At 46.2% G+C, this 14952-nt stretch overlaps 1 protein-coding gene and 1 pseudogene across 1 annotated transcript in view; both read left to right on the forward strand.

The window, feature by feature from the left end:
* LOC138650860 (msx2-interacting protein-like) overlaps positions 1-3165 on the forward strand; it is a 71288-nt gene extending 68123 nt beyond the window's left edge. The window contains exons 9-12 of the mRNA XM_069740708.1: positions 81-197; positions 1264-1380; positions 2190-2290; positions 2602-3165. Of these exons, the coding sequence (XP_069596809.1) occupies positions 81-197; positions 1264-1380; positions 2190-2290; positions 2602-2950 (684 nt within the window). The 3' untranslated portion in view covers positions 2951-3165. The remainder of the gene's footprint in view (positions 1-80; positions 198-1263; positions 1381-2189; positions 2291-2601) is intronic.
* A 1495-nt stretch (positions 3166-4660) lies between these two features.
* On the forward strand, positions 4661-10973 carry LOC138651570 (filamin-binding LIM protein 1-like; annotated as a pseudogene).
* Positions 10974-14952: the final 3979 nt, after the last annotated feature.

A 14952-nucleotide genomic window follows, 5' to 3' on the forward strand; every position in this document is an offset into this window, starting at 1 on the left:
CCTGTTGCATCTGGTCCCTGCTTACATTACATCCACGCCTCATTGTAAGTCTGACATGTCGCCATATTTATCATTCACAGCTCAACTTTGGGAAATCTGTGCCCACCAAGTGCGTGTGGATAGACGGCCTGCCCTCCAGAGTCACGGAGCAGCAGTATCTAAATCTCCATTTTAGCCGCTATGGGACTGTGCTTAAGGTACGTTACACAACACACTTTCCATGATGATGGTTAATCCTGCATCTTCTTATATCCGTTCATCCTTTTAATTACAATTACATATATTGTCAGACATCATTTCCTTTTATTATTACTAAATGTCTCTAGAAAGAATCTATAGTAGTGCCTCAAAGACCACACTCCCATAGCATATAATCAACAACGTCCATGCTAGTATCATAGCCCATGGACAAAAAGTGATAAGGCAACGAAAGATGTAAATTTATAAAAAGTTATATCTTTATTATAAACAAAAAACAAAGATAAAAGGAGAGACCAAAAACAGTGACAGGGCTAAAAGAAAACCTCCGTAGGGAAGGATCAAATAGTATGACGGACGCAAATACACTGTTGAATCACTGGCAGTATATAGTACAAAAATACATAAAAATATGTTAATGCTCAAATATTGAAATAACTGCGAGTGATCCAACAACAAGTATATAACACAGGCGGATACTCAATCTCCTCAGTCCCCTTGCCAATACGAGACTATAATATAATATATACATATACAATGTCATAGGTGTACTAAATGGAAAACTGAAAAAATATAAGTCAAAGCCAAGAAAAAACGGTCATAAACGAAATACAAACGCGGTACTATAGTATACAAAGAAAAAGGGGTGCAAATACCACAATATTAATACCGCAGTTATATCGCAATGATAGATGAGCCAGTGGCAATATAGATAAACCTAGTGGCTAGACAAACATCAGTACCGGCAAATAAATCCGGCCACAGACAAAGTCCAAGCGCAAGTGCCGGCAAGTGGGCAAAAGTATAGGAGAGCTTACCGCTAAAGAAAGATGCGTCCGGTGTCCTTCCCGCCTGCCCGACGGGCGCCGTTTCGCTGCTCGCTTCTTCCGGGGGCGTGTGACCTCTCATCATCAAGTCAATAATGGATTCCATTTTACTGCGTGGGATACGAGATGGCCATTAAATCAGAATCCACATTGAAACGAGACGAGATGAACGCTGATCTTTTACCAAGTCCCCAGTGGACGCGGCTCTTAAGTTTCCTTGTTTTTTTTTCCCTGACAGGTGGTGGTGTGTGATCGCTCTAGAGGCATGGCCCTGATTCTCTACAGTGAGATTGAATTTGCCGAAACAGCTGTAAAGGAGACCAGGGGGAGGAAGATTGGTGGGAATGTCGTTAAGGTGTGCAGAGACCACCTTAATAAGTGCATCAAAATTTAAATACTGAAATTAGTAGGATTTTCTAGCAAGTTTTAATATTGTTAAACCCACGGCAGGGGATTGCTGGAAAGCTGCTGAATAAGCTCAGCTTTCCCAGAGCCTTTAGGCTGACGTGAAGCATTTAGTAGCGGAGCGCCGGTCTTGTGTCTCTGAGCATCTTGTTGTCATTTTTTTATATTAAAGCTGACGTGATAATTGAAGAATGCCTCATTGCCTAATGAAGTGCCCACAAGTAGTGCTAGTACTGATCATGAGCTAATAATGGTGTATGATGCAGGACTAATGTTACTGCCGCCTGAGGGTCCTGCAGGACTAATGTTACTGCCGCCTGAGCGTCCTGCAGGACTAATGTTACTGCCGCCTGAGCGTCCTGCAGGACTAATGTTACTGCCGCCTGAGCGTCCTGCAGGACTAATGTTACTGCCGCCTGAGGGTTCTGCAGGACTAATGTTACTGCCGCCTGAGGGTCCTGCAGGACTAATGTTACTGCCGCCTGAGGGTCCTGCAGGACTAATGTTACTGCCGCCTGAGCGTCCTGCAGGACTAATGTTACTGCCGCCTGAGCGTCCTGCAGGACTAATGTTACTGCCGCCTGAGCGTCCTGCAGGACTAATGTTACTGCCGCCTGAGCGTCCTGCAGCCGCGCAATCTGCAGACTTCTATCTGTGATCATGCCTCTGGCACTGCGGCCATTTCTGTAGACTGTAACAGACTATAGTAGATCTATTCTGTGCAGGGAAATTGATGAAAGCTTAATTTTTTTCCTTTAGGTGGACTTTGCAGTCTTTGAAAAAGAGATAGCTTTTTATGGTATCGTGGAGTCTGCAAAGCAAGACCTTCGGGACTTCCATGGAATAATATCGGAGAGACGGTGAGTGTTCTCTGCTTGGGGAAAATACCTCATTTCCCAATCCCTCTCAGGTGTAAATGGCCCTTATACACATAGACCTTGTAATATGGGAACGTGAGATTGGATTTGCTGTTTTTGTGGCATGACCATTGCAGAATGGGTAGAGCTGTGATTATGAGATTAAACAGATCTATGCTTGTAGTGCTGGATTAGGGTCGGCTTGTACGTTTTTGTTGTCCTCTGTGCATAAATTCAGTAAATGTAAGACTATTCTGGCAATGTGCTCTATTCAGTGTTTTCACGGCTCTCACGCTGTCTTTGTTTCTTCCCAGGAGTGATAAGACCCCAAGGGGATCATTCCATGAATTAACTACCACGGAGCGCACTTACTATGATAGTGCCCGGACTACTGGGACATACCCGGAGGAAACGAGGAGAGAGCACCCTGCACGGAGCAGAGAATTCTTCCCAGAGTTGGTATCGTACCCGGCCAATTATTATCAGCAGCGAAACTACGATGAGTCGAGAGAAGATACAGATTTGAGAGATCCGTGCGAACGGGCCCAGAGGCTACAGTCTATTACTCCCCGTGATCAGCCATTACTTGGGGAGGCCACTGTAGGACAGGTTAATACAATCTATTACTCCCTGTTATCAGCCATTGCTGGACGGAGGCAGTAGGACTATTACTCAAACCAAGTCTAAGAACACACGTTCTAAACATGTCTGGATATTTTTTAATTATTATTATAGTGTCATTTATTCCATGACGCTTTACATGTGAAAAGGACTATACATAATAATCCCATTTTCACCCTTCTGTACATGGTTTTTGGCCCTTTTTGTTTATTTTAACCTTGGAAAATAAAGAAACTTACATTTTGTATGGCCTTGGATTCGAAGCTGGATCATTTTTTCTTCTCCTGCATCAACCACACACTGCAGTGGCATCGATCACGATTGAAGTGACTAGAGAGTGAGCTGGTAATTTTCTTTTTGTACAATCAATTAATAATAATAATCTAGATATACCGCCAACATATTCCGCAGCGCTTTACAGCTTAACAGTTTCAATCACAACAGTCATTAGTAACAACGTTAACAATACAATAATTAAAGCACAATAAGCCGCCCCTGCTCGTGAGAGCTTACAATCTACAATGAGGTGGAGGAGTGTATTTACAATGATGTATTTACAATGAGGGTCCGGCCATCTTCAGGGGGTGGGGGATAGATGGAGATAGTGAATGGGCTACACACACACAAACATAAAATGACTTTGATTAGCGCAGGAGTCTCTGGGGGCCGCTACGAACAGCATTACTACATTTGGGGCTCTATCGGGATTATCTATTAATTGGGATAAGTCTGTGTTGTTGCTCATGCGTCGGCTCCTCTGACTCTTGACCCTGGGGTTCCCTTAAGGGTGATACATGAGTGTGTAAATATCTGGGTATCGTGGTTTCAGACAAAATAGAAGACTATGTACGGCTGAACCTGACTCCTTTACTTGGGAAATTCCAGCAGAAGATTGGGGCCTGGAAGAAGCCATTTCTATCGGTCGCTGGTAGTCAATCTGATCACAATGATACTTCTGCCTCAGCTCCTCCACATACTGCATAATCCTCCAGTGTGGCTGCCTCAGAGGACATTTTATAGGATCAATACTTTAGGGATTTAATTTGGAAGGGTGGACAGCACGCATCAAAGAAGAGCATCTGCAAAGGATGAGGGTGGTCCCTAACCCATGGATCTACTATATAGCATCCCAATGCCAACATATGGTCGGTTGGGGACAACCAGACCAAATTTCTTCAGCGGGGATAATCATTGAACACGCAATAGGGAAAGGCCCATTGTTGGCCAGTCTGGAAGCAGGCAGATTCAGAATTAACCCCCAAAAATTCTCAACAATAGCTATGATGGGGAAAGTCTGGCAGAAAGTTAAGCAGTGGAGGGGAGTAACGGAATTCACGAGATATGTCCCTATTCGGTTTGATCCCAGGTTGGCGGAGCTATGAGATTGCGGGGTTCGGTTAGTGGAGGCGCATTGGCATTTGCTTCGTGTCTCAGTTGCTTGATGGGGATGTTATTAAAACATTCGAGACTCTTTGGACTGAGTTTCCTTTAAGTCAGAAGATGTTATTTCAGTATCTGCAGTTGAGACATGACCTAAACAAACATAATGAGGGGTCGCGCGTGATTCTGCAGTCTGATAGCTTCAAATCTTATGGGGCCTTGGAGGAGTACGAGGGGGTTCATTACCTTGATGTATAGGGGTCTGATGGATACCTTTTTTTATTGAAGCATCCATTAAGGATAAGGGAGAAATGGGTGGTGGGCTTGGGTCCCTTGTCAGAGTCCATACTTCAATACATCCCCAGGGCGTCCATGAGTGAGGCTACGAGGGTGTCGGAGTTATACATGGTGTATAGGGTGTACAGGACTCCGGCATGGATGAGGAAGGCAGGACTGAGGGGCGACTCGGAATGCCCAAGGTGCGGTGAGGAAGGCGCTGACCTTCTACATATGATGTGGTCGTGTGCTCGCCTCCAACCCTTCTGGGTGAAGGTGCTTAATTTGATTCAAGAGGTGACGGGTAAATGTGCGTAACCTGCTGACGGGTAAATGTGCGTAACCCGCTGACCTGCCTTCTGGGCTGTATAGATGACATTGCTGCGGATGAATGTGGAAGGTTGACGATTGCGAGATTGTTGTATGCTGCGAGGAAGCTTATTGCGATCCATTAGTGGGATGAGAGACCACCAGGTAAAAAGGAATTTAACAAAATACATTTTATTGTCCTTATGGAAAGGGCTATCTACATCAAGAGGTTGGAAAATGTGTGGGAGGGATGGATCACCCAGGCGTGGCGTCTGCTATTGCACAGTAGATTGGGGGTCGTTTAGTTGCTTCTGGAGGGTCTTCTACATGTTCAGTTGAGCTTTTATAAAGCTGGGTATAACTTTTTCAAGAGGTGATGTTTTAGTTGGATGATAATGTATAAAGGGCAGGGGATTGGGGGGGACGGGGGGTCACTGGGTAAGAACCTTGTTTATGTAGAATGGAAAATGTATTAATTTGTTTTGCATTCATTGTACCTGTCTGGAATATGTATCAGACTGTTACATTCTTGCCATATACTTTAATAAAAAACTATGTGATAAAAAAAAGTGACCGGCTGCAGCATGGGACGGGACATCGTCATGACTTCCGACCTGTGCGGATCCCTTTACAGTCCTGGGGGACCCAGATGCAATCACTAATGAGAGATTCTGTGTGTCTGCGATAACGACTCGTCCTTTCTCTGCAGATCTGAGGTTTCGCTCCACGTTCCTGGATGAGATCCCCCCAGAGGATGGCCTCGGCCCGGACTTCCCACCTCCACCCCCCTCACCTCCGGTCCTGCCGCTGTCCCCCAAACGTGTCCCCCTGGATCCTTCCCCTGCTCCTATCCCGGACTCTCTAAGCCTGGAGCTACAGAAGCTGGACCTCACCCGACCTCCTCCGTCCCAGGTACCTACTCCAGGCAATCCCAGAGCTGCATTCACAATTCTGCCCCACCTGGAGCCCATGAGTGCTGTGCGTGTAAGCACTATTCTCCCACAATGCACCACGGCAGGGCGTATTCTGTACACAGAAGAGACAGGTGAGGGGTAAACTAGCGGCAATGTGAATGCAGCTCTGGATGTGACTGGAGCATAACACATGATGTAACTCGGGAGACTCACAATGTAAGGAGCCAATATGGCTGCCGGAGATCACTGTATACAAATCACATGAGTCCTGTCTGCTACATACAGAGACTGCTGAAGACCACGAGACCGCCGTCCGATAACCCAGAGAAGAGAGAGGAGGCCGCTCCGGGGAAGCACAAAGGGAAGCCGGAGGGCTCAGGTACGGGGATCACTCCTGTCCATGGCCGATCAGCACTGGCCATAGTGACCCCCAGAATCAGGGCTGTACACGGGGTATATCGTGTTCATCACCTCCAGGGGAGTCTGCAGATTTACTGGAGCCGCTACAGTCGCTGTGATCGGGGGTAGATTTCACGGAGCTGCTCAGCGCAGGACGTGCGGACCCCTACACCGAGTGTCCTGTACCGGATGTAGTCACGTCCCCTCACATCATTATCTCTTCTTTTCTTCAGATATTTGCGCTTTCTGCCATAAAACCATCCCCCCCAACACCGCCACCATCGAGGCCATGAAGAAGCAGTATCACGCCAGCTGCTTCACCTGCCGGAAGTGTCACCGGCTCCTGGCCGGGCAGATGTACTACCAGAAAGACGGACAGCCCATTTGTGAACACTGCTACAAGGTACGTGGCTGATAACAGAGAGCAGGTGATGGCAGAACGCTGAGGATTCACCTTACATGAGGGGGGCTTCGTATAGACCGTTTTTTCCGGACTCGTCCTCTCACATGGAGCTGAAGAGCTGACACTCACTGACACATTGTAGCAAACATCCTTCCTCCTGAGAGTGAAATGGTTGCGGTGTAAATCACAGGCCGCAAAACTACAGATTCTGCGTCGGCCCTTATGGACGGTCCCTTTAGGCGGCCGTGCATGAGCTAAAAGTAGATTACTGGTTGAACAAGCGATCTCCGGTGATCCACCGATCCTCTACCCCAGTCGCTTACATTTCTGCTCATCATCTCCATTTTGAATGTACGGTTACTGATCCTCGGGTTGTGTCAGGAGTCTCGGTCCGCTGTCCTCTTATTCCTCTGAATTAATGCAGGAAACATTGGAGAAGTGCGGCAAATGTCAGAGCCTGATCCTGCAGCACATTGTGCGGGCGCTGGGGAGCAGTTACCTCCCCGCGTGCTTCACCTGTGTGGTCTGCAACCGGACCATCGCCGACGAGAGCTTCGCTGTGCAGAGGATTATTACAGGTAGAGACTGCAGGATAATGGGATGGTACATAGACTAGGGAGAAAGTATGTGCCCCCCACATCCACCTCTGGGGGGCTTCTCTGTCCTCATCTACATCCATAGACATTAATAAGAAGAAAAGTATGTCCCCCCACCTCCGGGGGTTTCTCTGTCCTCATCTACATCCATTCATCTATTGTGTGACATGGTAGACGACATGTTGGGGCAGAAGGAGGACACATTCTGGATGAGTTTAGGTTCACACTTCCTTGAGGGCTTTGGTCTGAATACCTGAACAATAGGACTTAAGGCTCTTTCACACATTCCTATCTCCAATACTTGTGGTGACAATTTTCACACGTACCAGAGACACTGACACAGGTAGACATATTCAAGTGAATGGGTCTGTGCACATGTCAGTGTGTTTCCAAGGACCGTGTGTCCGTTGGCAAAACACGCTGAAATGTCTTTTACCGTCAGCATGGGCCGCAAAAGGGTGCCGGAGAATGCACATGGATGTCATCAGTAAGTGCTGTTCCCCGGCGCTGGGTGCTGAAGACCACTCTCATCATTCTTCCCTGTTCTGCCGGTGATCAGCGCAAGCAGGGGAGAATGATTTGAGTTGTATTAAAGTAATAACAATGACAGCAGGCGGCGGCTGATGGGACTATTACTCCCATCAGCCTACACCCTCAGGCGCTAATAACAATGACAGCAGGAGCGGCTGATGGGAGTATTCATCACCCACCTCCTGCACTGTAAACAAAAAAAAAACAGCAGGCTCCCCTGTATTTTTGATAACCAGCCAGGCAAAACTCAGTTGGGGGCTGCAACCCTCAGACTGGATATCAAGAATATAGGGGGCCCCCCACAGTTTTTTTTTTAAGTTATTTAAATAAATAATTTAAAAAAAAAGGTGTGGGTCCCCTCCCCAGTCTGACAACCAGCCTTGTTAAAGCCGACAGCTGGGGGCTGGTATTCTCAGGTTGGTAAGGGACCATGGATTTTGCCTCCCCCTGCCTAAAAACAGCAGCCTGCAGCCAACACAGAAAAGCATCTATTAGAGGTGCCAATTCTGATGCTTTTCCCAGCTCTTCCCACTTGTCCCTGTAGCAGTGGCAAGTGGGGTTCATATTTCTGGGGTTGATGTCCCCTTTGTATTGAGGGATATTGATTTTTATTTTAGTTTTTATAACAGGAGAATGAGGGCTTCGGTGGTGTTAGGCGAGTATAACTGTGTTTGTTATTTTGTAAATAAAATGGAAAACTGCTTTGTTTTATTTCTAATAAAGGATCTTATTCTGGCTGTGTCTTTATTTACCATATAACTATAGGATTAGTAATGGATAGGTGTCTTATAGACACCTCTCTATTACTAAGCCGTGGGCTTGATGTCACCTGACAATACAAAGGTGACATCAACCCCAGAAATGTAAACCCCACTTGCCACCGCTACAGGGCAAGTGGGAAGAGCTGGGCAAAGCACCAGAATTGGCGCATTTAATAGATGCGCCTTTTCTGGGCAGCTGCAGGCTGCTAATTTTAGTCTGGGGGGGGGCTATATCAATGGCCCCTTACGAACTGGAGAATACCAGCTGTCAGCTTTATCTAGGCTGGTTGTCAAAAATGGAGGGGACCCCAAGCCGATTTTTAAATTTAAAAAACAGCGTGGAGACCCCTCTATGCTTGATAAACAACCTTGCTGAAGCTGACAGTTGCAGCTCCCCGCTGTGAGTTTTGCCTGGCTGGTTAAAGAAAATAGAGGGCAATTCACACGTTTATTTTTTTAATGATTTATTTACAGCGCAGATGGCGGGTGATGAATACTCCCATCAGCCACTTCTGGTCTCACTGTAATTAGTGGCAGCAGGTGTAGGCTGATGGGAGTAATAGTCTCATCAGTCGCCACCTGCTGTCATTGTTATCACTTGAATATTCAACTCTCATCCTCGCCAGCGGAACAGGGGAGAATGATGACAGCCGTGTTCAGCACCCGGCACCGGGGGACAGCGCTTACTGTAACGCTTCTTTCCTGGTGCCCGTCAGTGTGGTACTGATGCGGCACACGGTTGCCACACATTTGCCGCAAGTATTACACAGACGGAGACTGACATCTCCAGTACCAGAAAAAAAACGGACGTGTGAAATCGGCCTTAGGTGACAAAACAGATATCGACTTCAATTAGGTAAACTCAGCCCAGAGCCTTCAGGGTCCATGTTTTTGGCTGGACACAATAGTCGTCTGTCTTGCAGATTTCCACTTTGTTCTTCTTACGTATGTTTCTTGTCGTCCAGGAAATATGCTCCGATTTGCACTTCTTGATGGCAGCCGATAATAGCGAAGAACGGGCAGGATTCCTACAAGATTGAATGTATGGGACATAACTACCACGAGAACTGCTATCGCTGTGAGGTGCGTACATCCTCGGTGCTGCCGGTGTGCATCGCTCACATCATACACTTAGTGACCCTCCTGAAGTCTCCTCGTAAACATCCTGGGTCCAGCAGGCATACTTTAGGGGTCCTGCAGTTGTCCAGGTCGTGTCTCAATATTGGACTCTTTTCTCCTAGAAATGTCGAGTTCTGCTGTCCCTGGAGCCGACGGACAGCGGCTGCTTCCCCCTGAAAGGCTGGTTGTTGTGCAAATCCTGGAAAGACGAGGTGTCCTAACCCCGAGAGACCAGCACCCCACATCCTAATGTCCCCAGCGCCCGGAGATCAGCACTAGAAGTGAAATCTGATTCCAGGAAAAGTGAGGATCCCAGTACTTGGGAGGAGGGGGCTCGGCCCATTTCCAGACATCACCAGAACATTTCCTGGACTTTGGTCACCATCCACTTGCACCTTAATACAGACTGTGCTGATCACGTCACTGACACCTCATCATATACAGAGACCTGCGAGCATCACGTCACTGACACCTCATCATATACACAGACCTGCGAGCACCACGTCACTGACACCTCATCACATACACAGAGACCTGCGAGCACCACGTCACTGACACCATCATATACACAGACCTGTGAGCACCACAACGCTGCCACCTCATATACACAGAGGCCTGCGAGCACATCATCGCTGACACCTCATATATACAGACCTGCAAGCACCACGTCACTGACACCTCATCATATACAGAGACGTGTGAGCACCACGGCACTGACACCTCATCATATACACACACAGACCTGCGAGCACCACGTCACTGACACCTCATATACATAGACCTGCGAGCACCACGTCACTGACACCTCATATACATAGACCTGCGAGCACCACGTCACTGACACCTCATCATATACACAGACCTGCGAGCACGACGTCACTGACACCTCATCATATACACAGACCTGCGAGCACCACGTCACTGACACCTCATCATATACAAACATACCTGCAAGCACCACGTCACTGACACCTCATCATATACACACAGACCTGCAAGCACCACATCACTGACACCTAATCATATATACAGAGACCTGCGAGCACCACGTCACTAACACTATGAAGGAACAAATTAAGAAAGATTCTCCATTTTGTGCTTTTCGACTCCATTTTGATGTTTTATGATAAATTTTGTTATTAGGCTAAAGTTCACAGCTGTTATGAGACCTTGATTGTTGCAATCTGGACAGGACATAAGACTGAGGGTGTATTGTTCTGCGAGACTTTGACGTACAGACTGTTCCTGCATTCTTATAGGTTAAGAACCGTGAGCGTGTTCTTATGCTGATTGGTTGAAGTATAATTTCTATGATTATGAAAAGTGATACACAATAAACGGGGGCTCAGAGATCTGCTTGATCCCCCCAAACAGACACATCTCAGTCTGGTCATTTTCAGTTGCCGGCAACGCCCTGTAGATTAATTTGGAAATCGCTGAGTTAACCGTGAAGGATCACTTTAGATCCTCCCTCAACAGTTGGCGCCCAGCGTGGGGCCCCAAACAGGAATGTCAGCCCCTCAGTGTCTTATGATTTATTCACACTGGGGGGCTGGGATTCCTGGGCATGTGCACTGCGACCTGGGTGAGTGGCTTAGACACGCAGTGCACATGCCCAGGAATCCCAGCCCCCCAGTGTGAATAAATCATAAGACACTGAGGGGCTGATATTCACAAGCAGGGCGGCCGCACAGGCGCAGTCAGTAAGACTGCATATGAGGACAGACGGGCAGCGCTCACTGCGCTTGCCCCAGGCAAGACAAAAGAGCGCAGGCGCTGGCAGATTTCAAAACAATCAGCGCTGAGGAGGCGGCGCCCGGCGCCAAGAAGACTTGAGTGACGGCTGTGAGGCGTCTGCAGCAGGGGGGGAAAGACCGGCCTCCTTGACTGAAGACAGGTATTTCGGACAAATTACAAAACGGATTATTTCTGCATTTACAGCACCAATAACTAAAAGAGCCACCTTGTCAGAATGCAGCATTACTGCTGCACAAGGTGGCTCTTTTAGTTTCAAACGCCTGGGGGGGGGGGGGGGGGGTGTTACCGGTTCCCTTTAAGTCTGAGATCTGCTGTATTCTGTTTCTGTGTGAAATTTCTAAACTACCTGATACTATAGGGCAAAAAGTGGAGACACAAAGCGCAAAATAGGGTCTTATCCGATAGATAACCAAGAGAGCTTTCTTAGAATTGCTCACCTGATTTTCTTGGATGAAGAGCATGTAGCGATTTCGGCTGTTGCAGATCCACAAGCCGATCAACGGCCGTATGACAATATAATCTGTGCAGGAGGTGTGGGTTAAATTCGCGCTGCCTTAATGATGAAGTTCCAAGGATAATACATTTAGACGGTGGTTTATGCAACGCGTTTCAAGGTCAGTGCGACCTCTTCTTCAGGAAATTCCATATACAACATACAGATACAACGTGCTTACATTGTTTAAATACGTACAGAATTTTTTAAAAAATGGCGCCAAGTAGTCAGATGACATGTGGTGTCAAAGTTCATGATTCACAAGAGGTTAATGCATCTTTTGTCGGCACAGGATTCATTGAAGGATAATCTCGCATTAATTTACATTTACAGAATATCAAGTTAAAATAGATGGTAATTAGTTAAGTTATTCGGTTATATGTCTCTTCAATGAGGAAAAAAAAGGAAGAAAAAAAAAAGGTTCTTATCAGCTATCTTTTTCTTCGCCTTTTTTTCTTTTTTTCTCTTTTTTCATTGAAGACTATTCTTTCCAAAGGCTCCAGGTGGACCACATCACGTTGCCTAAGTCTGGAAGGTATGAATATTGTCTGGTGGTTGTCGACATGTTCTCCAGTTGGCCAGAAGCATTCCCCGTTACCAACATGACTGCAAAGACCACAGCAAAAAAAAAAAAACTGGTGATGGAAGTCATATGCAGATATAGTGTTCCAGAAGTTGTCGAAAGTGACCAAGGCCCGGCCTTTTCTTCTCGTGTATCAGGAGGTTTTGATAATGCTTGGATCCACTGTAGCCCTCCATACTCAGTACCATCCACAATCTAGTGGGAAAGTTGAGAGGCTAAACGGCACACTGAAGGGACAATTGACCAAAATGATGCAGGAGACTGCGGCTCCATGGCCAGAGCTCCTACCCATTGCCATTGTACTGTACCATATTTGTACTACCCCTATTGCAAAACATGGCCTGTCCCCATATGAGATATTGTTTGGTGCTAGGCCCCCAGTTGCAAATTTCAAGCCTCAGTAGTTATCAGAAGAAACTGACCGTACTGTTCAATATGTTATTCAACTTTGTAAAAATTTTGCTAACACCCATGTTTTAGTTTCTTCTTCCCTTCCAGATTCAGCAGAAACAGACACTTGTCACAATTTGAAGCCTGGTGGTATTATGGTCGTGAAAAGCTATGTCAGAAAACACAGACTAGAACCCTTGTATGACGGTCCCTACCAAGTCCTCCTCATTACTCCTATGTCAGTAAAGCTGGAAGGAAGGCCAATGTGGATCCACGTATCGCACTGCAAGCTGGTCAAGCAGACTAGTAGCAAACAAGGAGACATATGTTTCGGTTTTTCGTATTTCCATATGATAATATTGATAACCGTATGGGACAGCCTAAATTTCCCAACATCCTTGAATAATAAGTTTGTACAATATCATGTCATGAAAGATTAGTAGTACAGATGGGTATTGCCAATAAAATTGTCAGTTCTATTTTCATTTATCCTATGATTACACAAATGGGGGATAGATTGCTTGGGGCCACAGACTATCTAGATGATCAAATTTGGGATATATTGGATATACTTAATACTACTGTTGTTGTCCAAAACCAACTTATCATAGTCACTAATCAACATACTGTAGTACTGGACTACTTAACAGCAGCACAGGGTGGTATGTGTCAGATTATTGGACCCGCATGCTGTCATTATATAGATCCCAATAGCACTATGAAGTTAAAGTTAAAAGACATTCAAAGACTCAGAGATTAATATGATAAAGACAATGACCGTAATAAGGACAGTTTGTGGGCAGACACCTTCTCCTTTCTTAATCCAGCCAATTGGTTTAAGGAACATGGGGGCTGGATAGCTGGAATCTTGCTAAGTTTGTTAAACATCACTGCCTTTATCCTTGTTATGTATGTAATACTAAAACTTGTTCTTTGGTGTATTTCTGTATGTATTAGGAAATTCTGCACTAAGACAGCTAATGATGATACCAAAAGCGTTGCCACCCCTGCTCTTCTCTACACCGATTTCACAAAGTTACCTGATGAAGATGTTGAAGCCAAGCGCATGGCTAGCTTCAAAAGATCCCCACCACTGTTATCAATAATTGTTATCCGTAAACTCTAGTATACAGGGGGGACAGGTGTGCCGCAACAGCCATGGCTGGTAACATGGCACCAGTCATGTGAAGACCAGTACCCCTCGAGCTTATAGCTTGGGATAGTACCTCTGATACTGGACAGTAATTAACTAAAATTTATCTAGGGGGAATGTGAAGGAACAAATTAAAATTCTCCATTTTGTGCTTTTCGACTCCATTTTGCTGTTTTAAGATAAATGTTGTTACTAGGCTAAAGTTCACAGCTGTTATTAGACCTTGATTGTTGCAATCTGGACAGGACATAAGACTGAGGGTGTATTGTTCTGCGAGACTTTGACATACAGACTGTTCCTGCATTCTTATAGGTTAAGAACCGTGAGCGTGTTCTTATGCTGATTGGTTGAAGTATAATTTTTATGATTATGAAAAGTGATACACAATAAACGGGGGCTCAGATCTGCTCGATCCCCCCAAACAGAGACATACGTCTCCATCTGGTCATTTTCAGTTGCTGACAATGCCCTGTAGATTAATTTGGAAATCACTGAGTTAACCGTGAAGGATCACTTTAGATCCTCCCTTAACAACACCTCCTCACATAGAGACCCGTGAGCACCACGTCGCTGCCACCTCATATACACAGAGACCTGAAAGCACCACGTCACTGACACCTCATCATATACACAGACCTGCGAGCACCGCGTCACTGACACCTCATCATATACACAGACCTGCGAGCACCACGTCACTGACACATCATCATATACAGAGAGGCCTGCGAGCACCACGTCACTGACACCTCATCATATACAGAGAGGCCTGCGAGCACCACGTCACTGACACCTCATCATATACAGAGAGGCCTGCGAGCACCACGTCACCGACACCTCATCATATACACAGACCTGCGAGCACCACGTCACTGACACCTCATCATATACACAGACCTGCGAGCACCACGTCACTGACACCTCATCATATACAGAGAGGCCTGCGAGCACCACGTCACTGACACCACCTCATATACACAGA

Source organism: Ranitomeya imitator, chromosome 10 (genome assembly GCF_032444005.1).
Source record: "Ranitomeya imitator isolate aRanImi1 chromosome 10, aRanImi1.pri, whole genome shotgun sequence".
Lineage (NCBI taxonomy): Eukaryota > Metazoa > Chordata > Amphibia > Anura > Dendrobatidae > Ranitomeya > Ranitomeya imitator.